This window comes from Danio aesculapii, chromosome 25, assembly GCF_903798145.1.
Source record: "Danio aesculapii chromosome 25, fDanAes4.1, whole genome shotgun sequence".
NCBI lineage: Eukaryota > Metazoa > Chordata > Actinopteri > Cypriniformes > Danionidae > Danio > Danio aesculapii.
In genome coordinates, this window is record NC_079459.1 from 1,223,105 (window position 1) to 1,243,967 (window position 20,863).

At 34.8% G+C, this 20,863-nt stretch overlaps 2 protein-coding genes across 2 annotated transcripts in view; one reads left to right on the forward strand and one right to left on the reverse strand.

Annotated features, from left to right (window-relative positions):
• The window catches only part of LOC130219293 (growth arrest-specific protein 2), a 41,059-nt gene extending 34,828 nt beyond the window's left edge, over positions 1 to 6,231 (forward strand). Inside the window, exon 8 of the mRNA XM_056451638.1 lies at positions 2,722 to 6,231. Within this exon, the coding sequence (XP_056307613.1) occupies positions 2,722 to 2,931 (210 nt within the window). The 3' untranslated portion in view covers positions 2,932 to 6,231. The remainder of the gene's footprint in view (positions 1 to 2,721) is intronic.
• Positions 6,232 to 8,415: 2,184 nt separating this feature from the next.
• svip (small VCP interacting protein) lies at positions 8,416 to 18,039 on the reverse strand. Its single transcript, XM_056452221.1, has 4 exons — positions 17,649 to 18,039; positions 15,527 to 15,577; positions 10,853 to 10,966; positions 8,416 to 9,439 (listed from the first exon to the last, which is right to left on the reverse strand). The coding sequence occupies exons 1-4, from the start codon at positions 17,709 to 17,711 to the stop codon at positions 9,425 to 9,427; spliced, it is 243 nt and encodes an 80-aa protein (XP_056308196.1). The 5' UTR covers positions 17,712 to 18,039; the 3' UTR covers positions 8,416 to 9,424.
• Between the last annotated feature and the right edge of the window lie 2,824 nt (positions 18,040 to 20,863).

A 20,863-nucleotide genomic window follows, 5' to 3' on the forward strand; every position in this document is an offset into this window, starting at 1 on the left:
AGAATTCCTCAAAAAGCAAATCCTCCGCGTTCCTGTTGGTTTTCCAGTGAAGCGAGCGAAGCCTCCAAACAAAAAACACCTCAAGGACAGCTCCCTTCTGTGTTTGCCTTTGAGAAAGGCCTTGTTCTCACTGAAAAGACCCCCAGATGTTTTCTGAAAGCGCCAGTTTTCATTTAGTCCTCATTTTAAATGCGCCGTTTCCTTTTAGCCTGTCGAACTTCCGATGCTCCCGAGAGAAATCCATCCATACGTTCCCCATTTTACCCATAACCTTCAACACCACTGACCCCGACTGCTTTATTCACTGTACTTCTCCGTGCGCATGTGTGTGGGTGTGTTCCTTTCAGGTCCTGTGGACTTGTAGAGTGTGATTGCTAATTTATATCTGTGGCTGTAGTGCCCGAGGGCCACCAAACACCCATCTGCACGGCCTGACCTGTGAACGTCCCTCTTTATGAATCTTTAATATGGTTTCCCTGCAGGGTTAATATGAGCCGCAGCTCGCGGTGTGTTGTTGTTGATTGTGTAGCGTTGGTGTGTGTGTGTGTTTTTTGTTCAGTCCTCGCAGATCTGTTTTTGAGTGTGTGTCTGACGGCTCTTTATCCCACTAGGGAAGGTTACAGCTCTTTATCCAGAGTGACGTGTTGTCATTTCTCAGCCTTTGTGCGATTCTTGGCAGCGAGTGTGTGTGTGTGTGTGTGTGTGTGTGTGTGTGTGTGTGTTGAAGGCCGCAGAGATGAGGGTGTAATAAAAGGATGATTCACAGCAGAATTACTGCAATGCTGCCTTTTATTGGGACTGTGATTCTCTGTTATAATGCGATGGGATTTGAACCGCGCATTTGAGAAAATTAGGCTCAGACTGAGTGTTATTGGTTGCGAAATGGAAGACTGTGCAATTAATAAATAATAGATTGCGTATATGAATATATAAGCCCTGCTCACACTGCAATTTCAGCCCTGATTTGATCATGAGACACATTCGAAAAATCCTAAATGATTTTCACGTAGGCTAAAATCTGTGGTCTTGGATCGTTGATTTGACATGTTCACCGACAACCGAATGGTCGCTGCGATCAAATTTTCCTTCCGATGAAGTTCTGACAAAATCAAAAGATTTTAGCTACAATAAACATCAAACCGGGGCGGTACGGTCGCAAGAAGGTCATTAGTTCGAGTCCTAGCAGGGCTTGTTGGCATTTCTGTGTTGAGTTTGCATGCTCTGCCCGTGTTGGCGTGGGTTTCCTCCGGTTTCCCTCACAGTCCAAACACATTTACTATAGGTGAATCGAATAAACTAAATTGAAAGTAGTGTATGTGTTCAAATGGGTGTTTCCCAGTGATGGGTTGCAGCTCGAAGGGCATCTGTTGTGTAAAACATATGCTGAATAGGTTGGCATACTGCTGTGGCGACCCCTGATAAATAAGAGACTGTGTCGAAGGAAAAGAAATGAATGAATAAACATCAAACCAAGAACCAACCATGACGCAATCAGCACAACAGCTTAACGTTTCTTTTTAACGTCAAAATCCAGGTATTCTTGTGTGTGTTCATGTTTGGCGTGTTTTATTGTGGTTCCGATCGTGCAGTGTGTGACATGAGGATCATGTTCGTGCGGTCTGACATGCTACAATCGTAAAAATCGTATATACTTCTGTGCGGAGTTTAGATGTTGTCCCTGTGTTTGCCTGGGTTTTGCCCGGGCTCTCCAGTTTCCTCCCACAGGCCAAAAACATGTAAGATAAGTAAATTGACCAAACCAAATTGGCACCACAGATGAGCGATTTGCATTCACTATTAACAAGCAGGGGAGTTCTCCAGATCTACCTGAGCTCAAACTCCCCTCTCGGCCTTCAAACAGGAGAGAGCCCCGAGCTCGAGGATCTCATAAGCTTAGGGCTCTCTCCCGGGACAGCAATACCTAACAAGCTTTATATCAATCACCAGCTAAGTGTGAACTCTTGAAACGGTTGTGTTGATTTTAATGTGGACAACTTGCTTGTCGCTGGAATCTTGTTGTGTGTAGTTAGCACACGGTGTTCGAAGAAATTAGGCTTCTGTCCTGTATAAGTCTGAACAATTGGTTATGTTCTTGCCTGTATAGTCTGAGAAAATAAGAGGGATTGTGTCAAGGCAGTGGACTCCAGAATACAGACCTGAGTGGAATGTGCGCACCTGAACAAGCCTCTCGAGTCTCAGCATCTCACACAGATCTCTGCCTGAAGGGATTTCCGCAGTGGGATCCGCAGGTGACAGATAGCCAATAAAAGAGTGTGATTATGGCGCAGGAGGTGTTAAGGGGGTTTGATGGCTGAGACTCTTTTCTCCAAATGACTTCATGAACGCCAGGATTAGGTCTGAGACACGATTTGCAGACAAATGCTTTCTGCTTGGTTATAAACACACTACTGATGCCCTAAACACTTGTGTCTAGAGGAGTAAGGTACACAGCTAACTAGTATCAGTTGGCCTACTTTACCCTTAAAGTAGTAAGTCACCCAAAAACCTCAATGACGTTATTAATTACTCACTCTCATGTTGTACCTGCATTGTTTAGCTTCCACATCGGCCTGGAAGTTTCAAGTATACCTAGTAAGACCTTGGTTAGCTTGTTCAGGTGTCTTTGATTAGGGTTGGAACTAAACTCTGCAGGAACAAGTTTGGTAACCTCTGCCTTATACTGTAAGCTGATGTGTATCACGGCTATCTCTGTCTCCTCAGATGCTGCACAATAAACACGTGATGGTGCGTGTTGGTGGAGGCTGGGAGACGTTCGAGAGCTACCTGCTGAAGCACGACCCATGCCGCATGCTCCAGATCTCTCGAGTGGAAGGCAAGATCTCGCCAATCTCCGGCAAATCTCCCAATATTAAAGACCTGGCGCCCGACAGCTACCTGGTAGTGGCAGCCCACTACAAAAGCAAGAAGTAAAGAGGAAATGTACTGAGGAGACGGTGACTGAAGTCAGCACCACTGTAGGTGCCGCAAAGAATCTCAGTGGCTTCTAGAACTAATAGCGTTTAGGAGAAAATCATAACACTACAATGTGTGTAGATGGGCTAGTTTGACAATAATGTATACCCTGCTGAAAAAAACAGCTTAAACCAGCCTAGGATGGTTGGCTGGTTTTAGCTGGTCGACCAGCCTGGTTTTAGAGGGGTTTTGGCCATTTCCAGGCTGGTTTCAAGCCATTTCCAGCCTGGGCCTAGCTGGTCAGGCTGGGAGCCCAGGCAAAACCAGCAATGTCCAGCTTAAACCAGGCTGGTCAAGCTGGACTTAGATGGTTTTAGCTGGTCATTTTTTTAGCCTGACCAGCTAAGACCAGGCTGGAAATGGCCAAAACCCCTCTAAAACCAGGCTGGTCGACCAGCTAAAACCAGCCAACCAGCCTAGGCTGGTTTAAGCTGGATTTTTCAGCAGGGTAACAATGAAACTGGAACTGGAATCCAGAAGTAAGGATGTTTGTATTTGCATTTGTCTCAATGTCTTTTGTTTAGCCTTATACATTCAGTCTTAACTTTACGGAATGAAATCGCTGGAAGAATTCGAGTATTTCACTTGTACCCTGGTGGCTATTCCTATTAGTGTTATACTAACAATATTACTGGTCTGTTTTTATTCTGGAGCTTATGTTTTTTCTGACATTTATTATATTTTACTGTGATGGCCTTGCTCTTTTGGAAAATGGAAACTTTTCAGCCAATCATGTGGCTGAAAATACCCAAAATGGACATGATTAGGAGATCCAGGTGTTGTTCATCCAAACAGACATTGGGTCACAACAGCGTGAGGCAGGACAACACTTCTAAATGCACACTTGAAGTCATTGAAGAAGAGGAACTTCAAACGTGAGTTCACCTTTGGTGTGAGATTTATAGCATGAGTGTACAACTAATATTATGACTTGTTAACAAGAACCAAAAAGGCTAAACAACCTGGACCATCACCACATTACAATATGTCACTGTTCATACTCAGACTTTGCACAACTTGTCAATGTAGTTTGTTTAATGAGTAAAAATGAGCAGTAGCTCTTCTAGAAAATAACAGGAGAAACACTCTGATCCAACCAGACCAGAGAAAATGTGCTCTGCCAATGTTCATGGTTCCTAGAACTATTGGTGAAGTAGCCACTGTTTATTTTGTTCTCAACTTGGAATGGTTTTATTTGTAGGAACATTTTTTGGGGAGCTGATTTAGCTCCTAGTGTCCGGGTAAGGTCTGTCCCAGGGGTGTCATACTCATGCTCTGCGCAGTTTAGTTCCAACACTGATTAAACACACCTGACCAATCTAATATAGTCCTTCGGGCTTGTTAGAAACCTGCAGGTAAGTGTGTTGAAGCAGGTTTGGATCTAAATGGTGCAGGGATATGGTTTGAAACCCCTGGTCTAACCCAACATAATAGGAACTACACAATGTCACCTCACAGCAATTTCTTATATCTAAAATGTTCTTATATCTAAAATAGCTCCTATTTCAGAGTGTAACCCAACACAATAGGAACTACCCAATGTAACTAAACAGCAATTCATTGTTTTTAATTTTATTAGGAGGCTAATTCATATGGGTTACATTCTACTCTGACAAAGGAGCTAAATAATTCTTATGAATAGCTCTTATTTCAGAATGTAACCCAACACAATAAGAATTACCCAACATCTCACAGCAGTTCTTAATTTTTATATATTATTTAGTGGCTAATTCAAATTGTGTTGGGTTGACTTGAGATAGAACCCATTCAAAAGACGTTCCTATAACTAAAATAGCTCCCATTCTAACCCAAGTCTAACCCAACACAATAGGAACTATCCAATGTTACTTAACAGTAATTTGTTTGTTTTTTATTTACTGGCTAATTCATATCGTGTTGGGTTAGATTCTACTCTGACACGTGAGCTAATAATTTAACCCAATATCCGTTCCTATAACTAAAATAGCTCCACTTTCTGAGTCTAACCCAACACAATAGGAACTATCCAATGTTACTTAACAGTAATTTGTTTTGTTTTTTATTTACTGGCTAATTCATATCGTGTTGGGTTAGATTCTACTCTGACACATGAGCTAATAATTTAACCCAATATCTGTTCCTATAACTAAAATAGCTCCACTTTCTGAGTCTAACCCAACACAATAGGAACTATCTAATGTCACTTAACAGTAATTTGTTTTGTTTCTAATTTAGTGGCTAATTCATATTGTGTTGGGTTAGATTCTACTCTGACATGTGCGCTAATAATTTAACCCAATATCTGTTCCTATAACTAAAATAGCTCCGATTTCAGAGTCTAACCCAACACAATAGGAACTATCCAATGTCACTTAACAGTAATTTGTTTTGTTTTTTTATTTAGTAGCTAATTCATATTGTGTTGGGTTAGATTCTACTCTGACATGTGCGCTAATAATTTACCCCAATATCTGTTCCTATAACTAAAATAGCTCCAATGTCAGAGTCTAACCCAATACAATAAGAACTACCCAACACCATCCCACAGCAATTCATAATAATAATAAAACAAGATTATTTAGTGGCTAATTCAAATTGTGTTGGGTTGACTACTCTGACATAGTTCCTCCAAAAACATTCTTATAACACAAATAGCTCCTATTTAAGAGTTTAATCCAACACAATAGGAACTATCCAATGCCACTCAACAACCAATTCATTTTTTATGTTACGTCTAATTCACATGTTGTTGGGTTAGACTCTACTCTGACATTTAAGCTAATTATTTACCCCAAAATCTATTCCTATAACTAAAATAGCTCCTATTTAAGAGTGTAACCCGACTCAATAGGAACTATCCAATGTCACTTAACAGCCATTTGTAGTTTGATTTTAACGTAGTGGCTAAATCATATTATGTTGGGTTAGACTCTACTCTGACATATGAGCCAATTATATTCCCCAAAATGTGTTCCTATAACTAAAATCCTCCTATTTAAAAGCTCCTATTTCAGAGTCTATCTATACACAATGGGAACTACGCAATCCCATCTCACAGCAATTTGCTATTTAAAAAAAAGGTAAAATCTAGTTCATATTGTTTTGTTTCCTATTTCAGAGTCTTGCCCAACACAATAGGAAGTAGGAACAATCTCATTTTTGACATTTTCACAAGGTCTGTTCACACCCACAGGAACGTTTAGGGGTGGGGTGGGCTTTTTTTTATGTGTCAAGTGACATTGTATAATTTTGTGCAAATAAATGACCTTTGTTTGTTGATTTGGCCAAATGCATGTCATATACACATCTGCAAAGTGTTTTACAAGCCATAGATATCCTGAGAGAAAATCATAACACTACAATGTGTGTAGATGGGCTAGTTTGACAATAATGTATACCCTGCTGAAAAAAACAGCTTAAACCAGCCTAGGCTGGTTGGCTGGTTTTAGCTGGTTGACCAGTCTGGATTTAGAGGGGTTTTGGCCATTTCCAGGCTGTTTTCCAGCCATTACTATTTTGGTCAGGCTGGGAGATGACCAGCTAAAACCAGCTTGACCAGCCTAGTCAGGCTGGGAGCCCAGCCAAAACCAGCAATGTCCAGCTTAAACCAGGCTGGTCAAGCTGGATGGTTTTAGCTGGTCATTTTTCAGCCTGACCAGCTAACACCAGGCTGGAAATGGCTGGAAACCAGCCTGGAAATGGCCAAAACCCCTCTAAAACCAGGCTGGTCGACCAGCTAAAACCAGCCAACCAGCCTAGGCTGGTTTAAGCTGGATTTTTCAGCAGGGTAACAATGAAACTGGAACTGGAATCCAGAAGTAAGGATGTTTGTATTTGCATTTGTCTCAATGTCTTTTGTTTAGCCTTTTACATTCAGTCTTAACTTTACGGAATGAAATCGCTGGAAGAATTCGAGTATTTCACTTGTACCCTGGTGGCTATTCCTATTAGTGTAATACTAACAATATTACTGGTCTGTTTTTATTCTGGAGCTTATGTTTTTTGTCATGATTTGTATTTTCTGACATTTATTATATTTTACTGTGATGGCCTTGCTCTTTTGGAAGACTAATGTTCACAGCATTTGTCTGTGGCTGCTTGTTCTCAGCCTTTATAATAGGTTTAGCACTTGTACTGTTTCGTCTCTTAGTCCTCATCTCCAATCTATCTTAATTCACCTCAGTTTCTACTGACCAGGAAAATGGTCTCGGAGGGATTTAGTTCTTTGGGATCCAAGAATGTTGATTAGTTCCCATTAGGTGCAAAAGCCCTTATAACAAACCCAAGTCATTGGCATCCAGTTATGGAGATTAATGTATGCCAAAACAATCTGAAGTAGAATTTTTTTAATTCGAATTATTGTCAATTGTAATTTAATAAAGCTAAACATTATATGCCATCAGAAATTGTTGTGAGTTTGAATTTCTAAACTTGAATGTTGCACGTCTGAAATATAAGAGAACTCAATTTCTTCAAGGCAGACTTTTATGGACGCATTTTCAGCCTGATCTCACGAGGAAACGTTACTATTTTACGTTTTGTCAGTTTAGTGGCTAATTCGTACGAAAATATTCCCTTTTTTAAAAAAGGAGGCGTGGCACTAAACCCCTCCCCTTAACCCAATTATAATTGGGGGATGAGCTAATCGAACTAAATGGTACGAATGAGATCAGACAAATTTTGCCGTGTCTAGAGTTTGAGCATGTGAAATTCTGCTGTATAGTGCTGCGAAAAGGGGCGGGATTAAACAACAGTAATAGACATTAAAGAAGCAAGTGATTGGTCCATATTTTAAATTTCTGTACAGAGTGGGCATGTTTTGATCTTCGACCGAGCTTGAACTTTTAAACGCAGTGAACTGCGAAACTCGCATGAGCTTGTGTTTCCAGTTTGTTGCATTCGCTTGCATATGAATGGAAGTCTATGGGGGGAAAAAACTGCAGTGTGACCACGGCTTTAGCCACTGAATCAAAAAGTTATGAATTGACCCTTCGCTAAGCCCCGCCCTCCTTAGTTACTGTCGTAACGCCTGTCAAGCCTTCATGCCTGGCACATCTATTACAATATGTATGCGCCGGTGTCAGACATTCCTCTGGAGATTGGTCGTAGTATACGAGTGTGTGTGTGAATTTGAGTGTGCATGGGTGTTTTCCAGTATTGGGTTGCAGCTGGAAGGGCATCAGGTGGTTCATTCCGTGTGGCGACCCCTGATTAACAAACTAAGCTGAAAGAAAATAAATTACACGAGTTAACACGATTCAAATTCAGATTGTTTTGGCATGTTTGAACCTCCATAACAGCTCCTGAAATGTCCTGCAGAGTTCATCCTCAACCCTAAATACACACACATGAACCATCTAACCCAGCTCCTCATATAAAGTACAGCAGTTCTGTGTTCAAGTTAAAACTAAATGGATTTTCTTTTAATTTAGCAACAAATAGTAACAAAAAAAAAATCAGCGGTGCAATCCAACACACACTCTTTATTAAAGCAGAAACTGTGCGTCTGTGCTTCTACATCAGTTCCTGATCAGACAGTGCACCACTGCCCTCTACTGGTTAACACAGGCAACTGCGATACTTTCTCTGATTGATTACCTGTATTATTGTAATACAACATATGCTAATAACTCAATCTGAATGAAGATTTGTGCTGATTATTGATCCATGCGACTCCGTTTCCCTGTCAGGCATTGAAAAGGCAGCGGTCACGAGCATAACTTGTCCTAAAAAGAAATGCCTCAAAGGCATTACGCAGACTTTACTCAAGAGCTCCTATAGATAAAATACATTTCTTTGCAAATATATCTCAATGTGAGTTTGGTTCGGGTTCACAGCTGCATAATCCATACACAGAAATATGTGTCATTTTCTTAACGTATTACAACCACAGCCCTTAGGGAAAGGCTTTAAGGTCAGATAAAGTGATGCACATTCAAATCGCATCATGAGAACAGCAAATCGTACAACCAGCAGGCAGTGAAAGTGCAAACCCACATCATCTAGTACCTCACTCTTAAATATCACAGTCCAAACCACGAAACCCAAAACACAAGCGATGCATAAATATAAACGGCTCCAAACTCCAATATAAAACATGTTCAACTGTGGTATAAATGCGTAATAAATGACCTTCAAGTGTTCTTGATGTCAAAGCACATCGGTACAAAAGCTGCGCGTGTGAAAATGAGGCCTTAACCGAACGATTGTAAGAGAATACATCGTCGTCCTGGAAAATTCACTCTAACTAATCCTTCTTGGCGTTTAAATTGGGCGTGGCCTGGTGCACTCTGGCCAATCAGAAGGCCTGCAGTGTTAGGAGCTTTGATTGGCAAAATGTCTAGTCCCTACGCAAACTCCCCTGGCTAGTGTACACTTCAAAATAAGAAAGAAAGAGAAAAGTGTTTGAAAATCGGCAGATGAAGGTTGACCCCCAGTGAAGAAACGGCGGCGGTCTTCCCTGTAGTCTGTGTTAGCCAACCTGCCACTGAAGAGAGAGAGAGAGAGAATATTCAGCATAATATTCACTTTATTCATGAGTGTGAGAAAATAAATGTAAAAATACTGAACTAAATAATTCAAACTAAATAATACAGAAAATATTTCATATATATGTTTTTCCTTTTATTACTAGATTTTATTTTCTAGCTAATGGCTTGTTTCAATTTAAAGTTTATATATATATGGGTCATAATGACAAAAATAAAGCATATTTAATATATTTTCATGAGCAAATAAACAAATAAAATAAATTTAATAATAATTATAATATTATATATATATATATATATATATATATATATATATATATATATATATATATATATATATATATATATAAATAACACAGTTGAAGTCAGAGAATGAAGCTGTCATGAAGGCTGTTAAAAACCATTTGGGAGATATATGAATAAGAAAAAAAATTCAAAGGGGGCTAATAATTCTGGCCTCAACTTTATATATATATATATATATATATATATATATATATATATATATATATATATATATATATAGTAAATAAATAAATATTAGGGTTGTCACGATTCGGTACCAATTGATACTGAAGTTAGCGCTAACATTTGAGCGCGTTCTGAAACAGCTGATTGGCCATTGTGTTCACATGCTCAACAGAAATGACTTTGATTGGCAGTGAAGGTCATCGGTTCACTGAACTCATCGCTGTTTATTGAGTGTAAACATAGACAAAGGGACACTGGAGCGTTTCAAAGTCACTTCAATCAGCAGGTTTGTCTATAAGCTGACATAAGAGTGATCCAGTGATAAATCGCGGCTTTAAAACGCTCCAGTGTCCCTGTATCTGTGGTTACACTCAGTAAACAGCCATGAGAAATCGACCCCAAACTTCTAATATATATATAAAATTATATGGGTCAAAGACAAAAATATCTATTTTGAATATTTTATATATTTTAATAAAGGCAGATCAGAATATATTAAAAATGAAATGTTAACAAATATATCTTTTAAACTAAAATTACACTCATTATCTTGCGTTTTATTCCCATAAATTTGACTTGAAACCTTAAGGAAACCAATTTATAATATTAATGGCATTTAATATGTTTTCTATGAATATAAAAGTGACAAATATGTCATTTTTGTTCATTTATTTTGATGTAGACAAAAATGAGATGTCTCAGTTTTAAAGAAATCTCTTCTGCTTCCCAAATCTGCATTAATTTGATCCAAAAACGCAGTGAAACTCAGCCTACCTTAACTTTTTTTTTTCTTTTAATATTTTAAATTCAAATTAAAGGTCATGACCTCTGAAGTGGAACCTCTGATCAACTGACCATCTTTAGATTAACAAACACAAATCTTTCTCTACTACATGGACAGTATAATGAAATAATAAATAAAAGAGTTGCAGACTGACCTTCAGCCCTCCTCCTCCTGACGGCGCAGAGCTCATGGTCTGTTTCTCGCTCTCTTCCTGTTTCTTCTTTTTCCTTTCCAAGGCTTCCGGGTCTTTGATGCCTCGGTATGTCGTCTAATAACGATTAGACAAAACACAACTAATACACACACTCTCGACATAACAGTATCATGTGATATTAATGCGTGTTTGCATGCTGAAGATTTGTGCATCTTAAACAAGCTGGAATTATGAGTAGAGCGTGAGCAAGCCCTAAATATAAATCACATATATATGGAAAATATGAACTATAACTACACTAATGTTCTGCTCATAAACATTTTCACTGGCGAAACAGAACAAAATGGGACAATATTGTGTCTAAAAGAGGAGTTTTTATGCAAAAATCAGTTTAATAAGTGAATTAAACACAGTCGTGTGTCAGCAGTGTGTGAATATAACCAGCTTTCAATGGTAAACATGTATCACTTCTATTTTTTAAAATCAGAGTTGATATAGAGTCTGCAGAAACACTTTGATTGACATCCTCCCTTTGTCATGTCATTAGAGGGGGAAAGCATTACCACAAGGTGGCGGTATAAAGTTTTACAGAGTATATATATAGTGTAGTGTATATAGTATATATATAGTGTAGTGTGTATATAGTATATATATAGTGTAGTGTATATATAGTATATATATAGTGTAGTGTATATATAGTATATATATAGTGTAGTGTGTATATAGTATATATATATAGTGTAGTGTATATATAGTATATATATAGTGTAGTGTATATATAGTATATATATAGTGTAGTGTGTATATAGTATATATATATAGTGTAGTGTATATATAGTATATATATAGTGTAGTGTGTATATAGTATATATATATAGTGTAGTGTATATATAGTATATATATAGTGTAGTGTATATATAGTATATATATAGTGTAGTGTGTATATAGTATATATATAGTGTAGTGTATATATAGTATATATATAGTGTAGTGTATATATAGTATATATATAGTGTAGTGTATATATAGTATATATATAGTGTAGTGTATATATATATATATATATATATATATATATATATATATATATATATATATATATATATATATATATATATATATATATATACATCAGACCCCCTAGTTTTTCGCAAATCAGCGATCGCTGAATCCAAAATAAATTGTCGGTAATTTTTGAGATCCTGCAAAATTCTTAATTTAAATGCAAAATAATCACAAAAAATGAAAACATTCTCTTAAAACATCAAATTCCAACTCATATAATCAAATTCTATTGATTTCATTTTGCAATAAATTGTTTAACATGACTTATAGATGTTGCATACTCAGCGCACGTGATGTATTTGTGAAATATGACGTCTATGGGCAATGAAAAATATGAAAAATGACATCTTTTTTGAGTTTAAAGGCGCTTCAGACTGCAAAAGAAAGTTGGAGCAAACGAATAAATGGAACAGACAGATAAGAGATCGGTTCACGGATGACGGCTGCTGGAGGTGACCGGATTGAAGGACATTATTCCTGCTTTACATGTATGGCTGGTATTATGATGTGCATTAAACCGAAGTATTTCGTTTAACTCTTTCCCCGCAGTTAACGAGAGGAAACGCTTCCCATGTCCTGAGTGAGGTACATGATGTAAGATGTTCTGATGAGTCAAATCTGAGAGAAAGTAAGATTGTGGTTTTAAATAAGAGCTATACAAACTGCCTATGGCTTTTTTCTACTGCTTTTAGATCTTGACAAGATACCAAAATAAAGAAGCTTTATATATATATATATATATATTAGAAATATCTGGCCCACCCCTGTATTTTTGTATAACTGAGAAGATACTTTGAGGCGATCTGTTGTACAAGACGTGAATTAAAAGTGAAATGAAACAGAAGTAAGCATTACAGTGACAGCAGCCGTGAGTATGTGGTGATTTCAGAGATAATGACGTGAATATCAGCAGAAGTCTGTGCTGGTGTGTTTAGTGTGAAACAGCAGGATGAGGATGATTTTACTCACCGTGACGCTTTAGATGCTCTATGCTTTGTCTTAAACCTCTGAGAGACAGTAAAACGGCCCACACATCACACGCGGGGAACTAAAAGCACTGCACCATCTAACACTGGACGTCTATTGTTATTTTCTTATCATGAAGAGATTGCATCTTTATTTATTAATTAGTGCTGTCCAAAGATTAATCGTGACTAATTGCATACCGAATAAAATGTAGTATTTACATAATGTGTGTGTGTATTCACGGTGTATAAATATTATGTGTCAAATTTTATATATATATATATATATATATATATATATATATATATATATATATATATATATATATATATATATATATATATATATATATATATATATATAGGGTAACACTGGTGGCGCAATGGGTAGTGCTCTCGCCTCACAGCAGGTCGCTGGTTCGAGCCTCGGCTGAGTCAGTTGGCATTTCTGTGTGGAGTTTGCATGTTCTCCTCATGTGTGTGAATGTGTATGGGTGTTTCCCAGTGATGGGTTGCAGCTGGAACGGCATCCGCTGCGTAAAATATGTGCTGGATAACTTGCCGGTTCATTTCGCCGTAGCGACACCAGTTTAATAAAGAGACTAAGCCCAAAAGAAAATAAATTAATATATATATATATATTAAATTTGACACATAATATTTATACAATTCAATTCAATTCACCTTCATTTGTATATATATATATATATATTTTAAAAGAAAGTAATTATTAGCTTTATTTTGATGCGATTGCATCATTAATCATATTTAATCATTGGACAGCACTAGTATTAATCACTTTAAGCGCCAATATGTGAAGATCTTATAATGAAACTTTTAAAATGAGATCCAATAACACTCCTCAGAGTCTCTCTTTATTTTATGGCACATGAAACTAATTTTTATAATGCTGAACAAAATTCAGAAGAGTCTCTGTACTGTAACGTCAATACAAGGAAAAGGGATTGATTCAAACTATGGTCTCAGAGCCAGATCTCATCTATATATACTATATATATACATAACCCTGTGTTTACTCATTCTTGTTCCAAACCTGTTTGAGTTTTTATCTTCTGTTGCACATAAAAGTTAAAATAGTTTGATGACAGAATTTCAGGTTTTGCATAAACCTTGTGTCTGGCTGCACTTCAGAGAACGACCACCGGTGGCGTTAAAAACAAGAGATTCTGAATAGAGCCCCTTCATTACTTATTGAAAGGTTTAGGAATGAGTGAATAAAAGCAGAAAGATGAAGAGCATGGGGTATAATGAGAGCATGAATGGAACTAAAAAGTAGGGATGCACCGAAGTGAAAATTCTGAGCCAAAACCAAATATTCAGGATCCACTTGGTCGAATGCTGAAACTGATTTTAATTATTCATTTATATATATATATTTATATTAAATGTTAAAACTTTTAAAAGTTACCTCAAAAATTTTAATTATACTGATAAAAAAAAAAAAAAACAAGATCAGAGAACAAGTCGAGAGGCATCATTTTACCAGTGTTGCAATGACAGCGCAGTAGCTCTATTGCAAGCAGCACTTGCAATGTCCTGTTAGGACGTTATTTGAGTGGACTTTGCTTTTTTCGATGAGCATGTGTGGTTTACGCATAGATAAATATACAGCAGAATAGCCACTGAGTGTAATATTGAACTGTTTGAACTTTGTCCACGGCGCTTGTGCAAGCCATTGAAACGAATGGGTTTCATAGCACAACGCTCTCTGTGTCCAGTGTGAAAGCCGATTCACACTGCATAGAAACTTCTCTGGAGGGAGAGTGAAACCAGGATACTGAACTCAGCCGGACACTGTGGTGCAGCACAGCTTATATTTTGTCATTTGGCTAAAAACTAAAAGAAATTTCCATTTTTCGACTGACAATGGCAGGCGAAAATCCGGTGCATCCCTACTAAACAGTTACTAAAAAGTGATCCAGGTGGATTATTGTAATGAACATATGCGGAGTCTGGTCCTGATGGGTAAATAATGTTAATGAAGATGATAATGGAATTGATGATAATTGATCAATCAGATTTTATATCTGTTGTTGTGGATATGTTGGATGAGATAATTATGTATGTAAGTACGTTCTATAGTATGAACGCGAGTTGTAAATAAATTTCGGATGTACTACATCTGACATGTTGTCGTCACATGACCTACCCATGTCAGTTGCATTGCTTCATTCATAAATGATCTCCCGTGGCCTGATGGGATAGTGAAGTGTCTATTGGATGCGCACTTTGAGATAGTAGGTCATCCACCCATATATACAGCATACATAACTTTTTTTTGGCATACTGTTTTTCAAATACTATGAAATCGGACAAACTACTCACCTCACATACTGTTTTCACATAAAGTAGGGAAGTAAGCAATTTTGTAATGCCAGGCCAAATCTCCAACAGTATTGTGTTTTGACCCAGACTGTGGTCATTTTATTTTTTTGGGGTCAATCTGAATAATGCATCAATCTAACAAACATCTTTTACTAAGATCTTCTGAATGCTCGGCTGTGTTTATCAGTCAGTATTTGTTTGTTAACATTTGACTTACGTACTTGTAACTGTTTTATCTGTCAGATGCACATTCGTGTATGTAATATCAATGTTAAAGCTTTTTTTAGAGTAGATTTACCTCTTTCTGTCTCTTCTCTGCAGCCTCTGCTAGCTGTTTTCTCCTCGTCTCCTGTGAGGGGAAAATAATTAAATGATCAATTGTCAATCTGCAAAAATTATATTTATTCTAAATATGCATCATTTATCATGTTTTACTCATTTTAATCAATTAATAAAAATTTCACTTATAAAAAAAAAACATCAACTACTTTAATTTGTAGTAGGTCATTGTTATTATACTTTCATTTTAAGGACCAGTAGTGATAAAGCATTATGTTCTCATTCCTAATTTTCTTTTCTTTCTTTATTTAATTAACAAATCAGGAAAAAGTCTGTGTTGATGCAAAAAAAATACAAAAGAAAGTAAATAAAATCCACGTAGGAGCAAATAGAATTAAATAAAATAGATATGAGTGTGATAATATATGATATTGGACATGATAATAATTTGACATTTTTAAAAAAACTAATATTTAAAAATAAGCAAACCCGAAAACTTTAGTTTATGGTTAAAATAAATAAATAAATAAAGAAACTTTTACTAACAAATAATTTATAATAAATAAAATAAATAGGCAGCAGCAATACCAATAATTACTAATTATTTATTACTAATAATAATAATAATGAATAATTATTTTCCAATAATTATTATTAATTTAATAATTCTTTACTAATAAATAATTTATAATAAATAAAATAAATGGGCAGCAGAATTACTAATAATTGCTAATTATTTCTTACTAATAATTAATAATTATTTACTAATAATTATCGATAATTAAATAAGTATTTACTAATAAATAATTTATAATAAATAAAATAAATGGGCAGCAACAATACTAATAATGGCTCATGATTTATCACTACTACTAATAATAATAATTACTAATTATTCACTAATAATGAATAATAATTAACTAATAATAGTTAACTAACAAATACTTCATGATAAATAAAACAAATGGGCAGCAGCAATACTAATAATAACTAACTATTTACAACTAATAATAATAATAACAATTACAAATAATTTCCTAATAATTTTATAAATGGTTTACTAACAAATAAATTATAATAAAATAAATGGTCTAATAATTGCTAATTATTAATTACTACTACTAATAATAAATACAAATAATTTACTAATTCTTTACTAATAAATAATTTATAATAATTAAAATAAATGGGCAGCAACTATACTAATAGTTACTACTACTACTACTACTACTAATAATAATAATAATTTACTAATATTTAATAATAATTTACTAATAATAGTTTACTAACAAATAATTCATAATAAATTAAATAAATGGGCTGCAGCATGTCTAATAATTACTAATTATTTATTACCACTAATAATAATTAATAATTACTAATAAATTAATAATAATTTACTAATAATTTTATAATTCTTTACTAATTAATTTTTTATAATAAATAAAATAAATGGGCATCAGAAATACAAATAATTACTAATAATAATAATTACTAATTATTCACTAATAATTAATAATAATTTACTAATAATTTAATAATAGTTTACTTTAAAAATATTTATAATAAATAAAATAAATGGCCAGCAGCAATACTAATAATTTCTAATTATTTATTACTAATAATAATAATTAGTAATGACTAATTATTTACTAATAATTTAATAATAGTTCACTAACAAATAATTTATAATAAATAAAATATTGAGCAGCAGAAATACTAATAATTTCTAATTATTTATTACTAATAATAATTAATAATTACTAATTATTTACTAATAATTTAATAATAGTTTACTAATAAATAATTTATAATAAATAAAATAAATGGACAGCAACATGGAGTTTAAATAGGTAAACGCATTTATATATTTAAACTCCGTTTCGATTATTTTTTTTATTATAAATGATCTGTTATTAGACAAATTAAATATTAATATTATATAAGCAGTAAATAAATAATATTTCATCCTCGCGATCACAAAACGTCAATGTTTTAAATCGTTAAGTCACTAAATTACTTCAAAACACGCAGTTGTCGTTCTTTTAAAGCTGTTATTAAGTTTTAGCACTCATGAAATGAACACAGTGGAACAATTAAACGTAAATAAATGCATGAAATAAATGTACTAAAGTACTCACAGGGTCTGGCGTGACCACAACATCATCCTCAGCTCCACTCAAACAGGGCAAACACATCCCCATACTGAGGGTTTAGAGAAGCACAGGCAAAAACACAACACTTTCAAGACAAATCTGCGATGATTTGAACAGCCCCGAAGCTTTTCTATACTGTAGTCAACTCCCTGCTGGATCTGGACTAGCAATGTAAACAAAGCTACTTCAACAAGCTAGCGCGACTACAGATAATACCATCTAGAGCGCTAACTGATGATATAACCTTCAGCAAACCTCTTTCTCACGCCCCGAGACATCTGCTTTTGATTTTGTGGCGTAAATATACGGAGTATTAGTTCAGCTGGAGGTGTGAGCTGTCAGAATGACAGCAGCGCCGTTAGATAAAGGAAGTGAAGCTCAACAGCGCCCCGACACGGAACGGAAGTGAAAGTGGAGTCACAACAAGGTCAATTTTTTTGTCGTTTGTCTTTTATTATGCATTTATTTACATTTTAACGCTCTAAATAATATACATAAGACAAATAAATATAAGATAACATATTAAACAGATAAATTAACATACTATCATCTATTTTTTTATTTATTTATTTGTATTTTATTGCACTCATTCAACAGAAAATGCAAGAGCAATAATAGACGAAACCTGCAAAAACAATCAATAAATAAATAAATAAATACGCCAAATAAATGAATATATATATATATATATATATATATATATATATATATATATATATATATATATATATATATATATATATATATATATATATATATACAAATTCCTGCATAAATAATTATATAATTAACTAATAATGCGGTGTGAAAGACAGAAGAATCTTCTTTCAGTTTAACATTTTCTTATTCACCCAACATCTGTGTAATTAATAAAATTTTTTATCTGCCTATTTCTATATTTATGCAGGAATTTGTGGATTTATTCATTAATTTAGATGTTTATTTGCATATTTATTTCTTTATATATGGTTTTTGCAGGTTTCATCCTCCATAGGGCTACACTAATAAAATGAATTAAATACGAAAAAGTGATAAAATAATCAAATATGACGAATGCGTTTTACAGTTTAGGTGCAAATACTAATAAATTTATTCTAAACAAATACATTTAAGCCAGTAAAGTAACTTACTGGTTTTTCCCCTTTCATCAATACTAGTGTCAAATTTAAATCTTAAAATTAGTAAAACTCGGGCTTTTACTGTTCATTTACACTTCTGAATAAAGCATTTTTCATAAATAAGGAGAAACTTCACAATATAACAAAGCTTACTTATCTTTGAGTTACTGTTCATGATCTTGATACGTTTATATTAATAGAATATTTCATATTGTATAGATGCACTAATAATCCATTAAATATCCAGAGCGGTACTTTTATTTTGAATCTACAATAAATATGCAATTGTTTTTAGTATGTTGTTTTAATCAAATGTATATTATTACATACTTTCAGAAACTGTTTTGTGTTTAAAGTAATTTAATAAACATGTCGATTTTATTCTCAAATAATACAATTATTATTAACAGGACTATAAAAATATAGCCTATGGCGTTCGTCGACTGAAACACGTGACGCAAGCTGCTGGCTGATCTGAATGTGGCGCGCTTGTTGTAAAATGGCGGAAAACACGTGGAGCGAAGTATGAAGAGGTATGTTTATGTAGTAAATGCATACGAGACAAGATGTTTCTTCAATTAAGGTCATAATAACACATAAGAGCTCCACAATTAGCCATGTGTTAATGTAACCTGTAAGCAAGGAGCAGTGGTGTATAAAGTACTAATTATAAATACTCAAATTACTGTAATTGAGTAGTTATTCTCAATAATTGTAATTTACTAAGTTGTTTTAAAAATCTGTACTTTTACTTTGCCTTGAGTACATTTTCAGTGCTGTATCGGTACTTTTACTCCTCTACTTTCCTTCAACCTGTTGGCAAGGTTGGCAAGGCAATTATAAATCGCCTTGAGGTAGTTCATTATGAGGCGATTTACTTACTTTTACTTGTGCAATTTGATTGGACAGGAATCACAGGACTGATTTCTCTAATCCACATAGACAAGAATAAAGTAGTGACTGCAGGATGAAGGAAAGTAGAGGAGTAAAAATACCGATACAGCACTGAAAATGTACTCAAGGGAAAGTAAAAGTACAGATTTTTAAAACTACTTAGTAAAGTAACTACAGTAATTTGAGTATTTGTGATTATTACTCCACACCACTGCCTATCAGCATCACTATTGTCCTTCTAAATAATCAGCCATTGATATTATCAGAGAAATCCAGCATTGGAGCGTTCAGTAATCTGCAAATATAGGAGTCATGATCACTGCAACTTGGAGACTCACGTGTGCACTCAGAAAAGTAGCACTCAGTAAACAGTAACACACAACTATATGACCTATTATATTATTCATAGGAGGTTGTTGTTATAGCTTTTTGGCCTCACATCCGGCGTGCTGTGATACATTATCTGCTACTGTAAGTTTTTCGCAAATGTGTTTTAAACTCACACACCCATCTGTGGTGGAACTGGTCACGGCACAGATTTAATAAACATCACAACCCGGCGCCTGCGTTTCTGCTGAAAACCACTCTTTCTCCCATCTAAACGTCACAGTCGATGAACGTCAGCGCTGATCCTTTTTTTGCAATAGAGATGCAGTTTCAGCCAAACCTCTCACAGCGATCGGACATTTATGATGAATCAGAAAGCTTTGAGTTGAAGAAATGGACAGGACGTTCGTTATCGTCGTTATCAGAAGAGTCTGGTAATTAACTTTATTTTGATCATTTTCATATTGACGTTCTGTGAGAAGATCATTGTAGCTGGTGTGATTGTGGGATCTCTGAACAGATTTGTAAAGTTGTTCCTAGTGTGTTGTATTGTTATTTGCAGTAGTCTTCACTGTAAATGAGCAGTTTTCAATATTTTGTAATTCATGTTTTTACTTTCACCCTTTTATTTATGCTTTTGAATTGCATTATGGGAGCTTGATCTTTCTTTCACCAACTTTTAACCTTGGAAAGTTTGAAAAAGTGACTTTATGAGCATTTTTAATAGTGTAAATTGCTATATTGTCTGGTTTTGGTGTTGTATATTATGCTACACATCATTTTCAGTGCATTTTCTGTTATTTTACAGAATTCTCTCTATAAGTTATTTCTTATACATTTTATATCATCTCAAATGACTAA

Coding starts and splice junctions, on each gene's coding strand:
- svip (XM_056452221.1), bottom strand. CDS start 17,711: ATGGGGATGTGTTTGCCCTGTTTGAGTGGAGCTGAGGATGATGTTGTG. Junction 15,578..17,648: donor TTGTGGTCACGCCAGACCCT/GTGAGTACTTTA, acceptor TTCCCCTCACAG/GAGACGAGGAGAAAACAGCT. Junction 10,967..15,526: donor CAGAGAAGAGACAGAAAGAG/GTAAATCTACTC, acceptor AATCGTTATTAG/ACGACATACCGAGGCATCAA.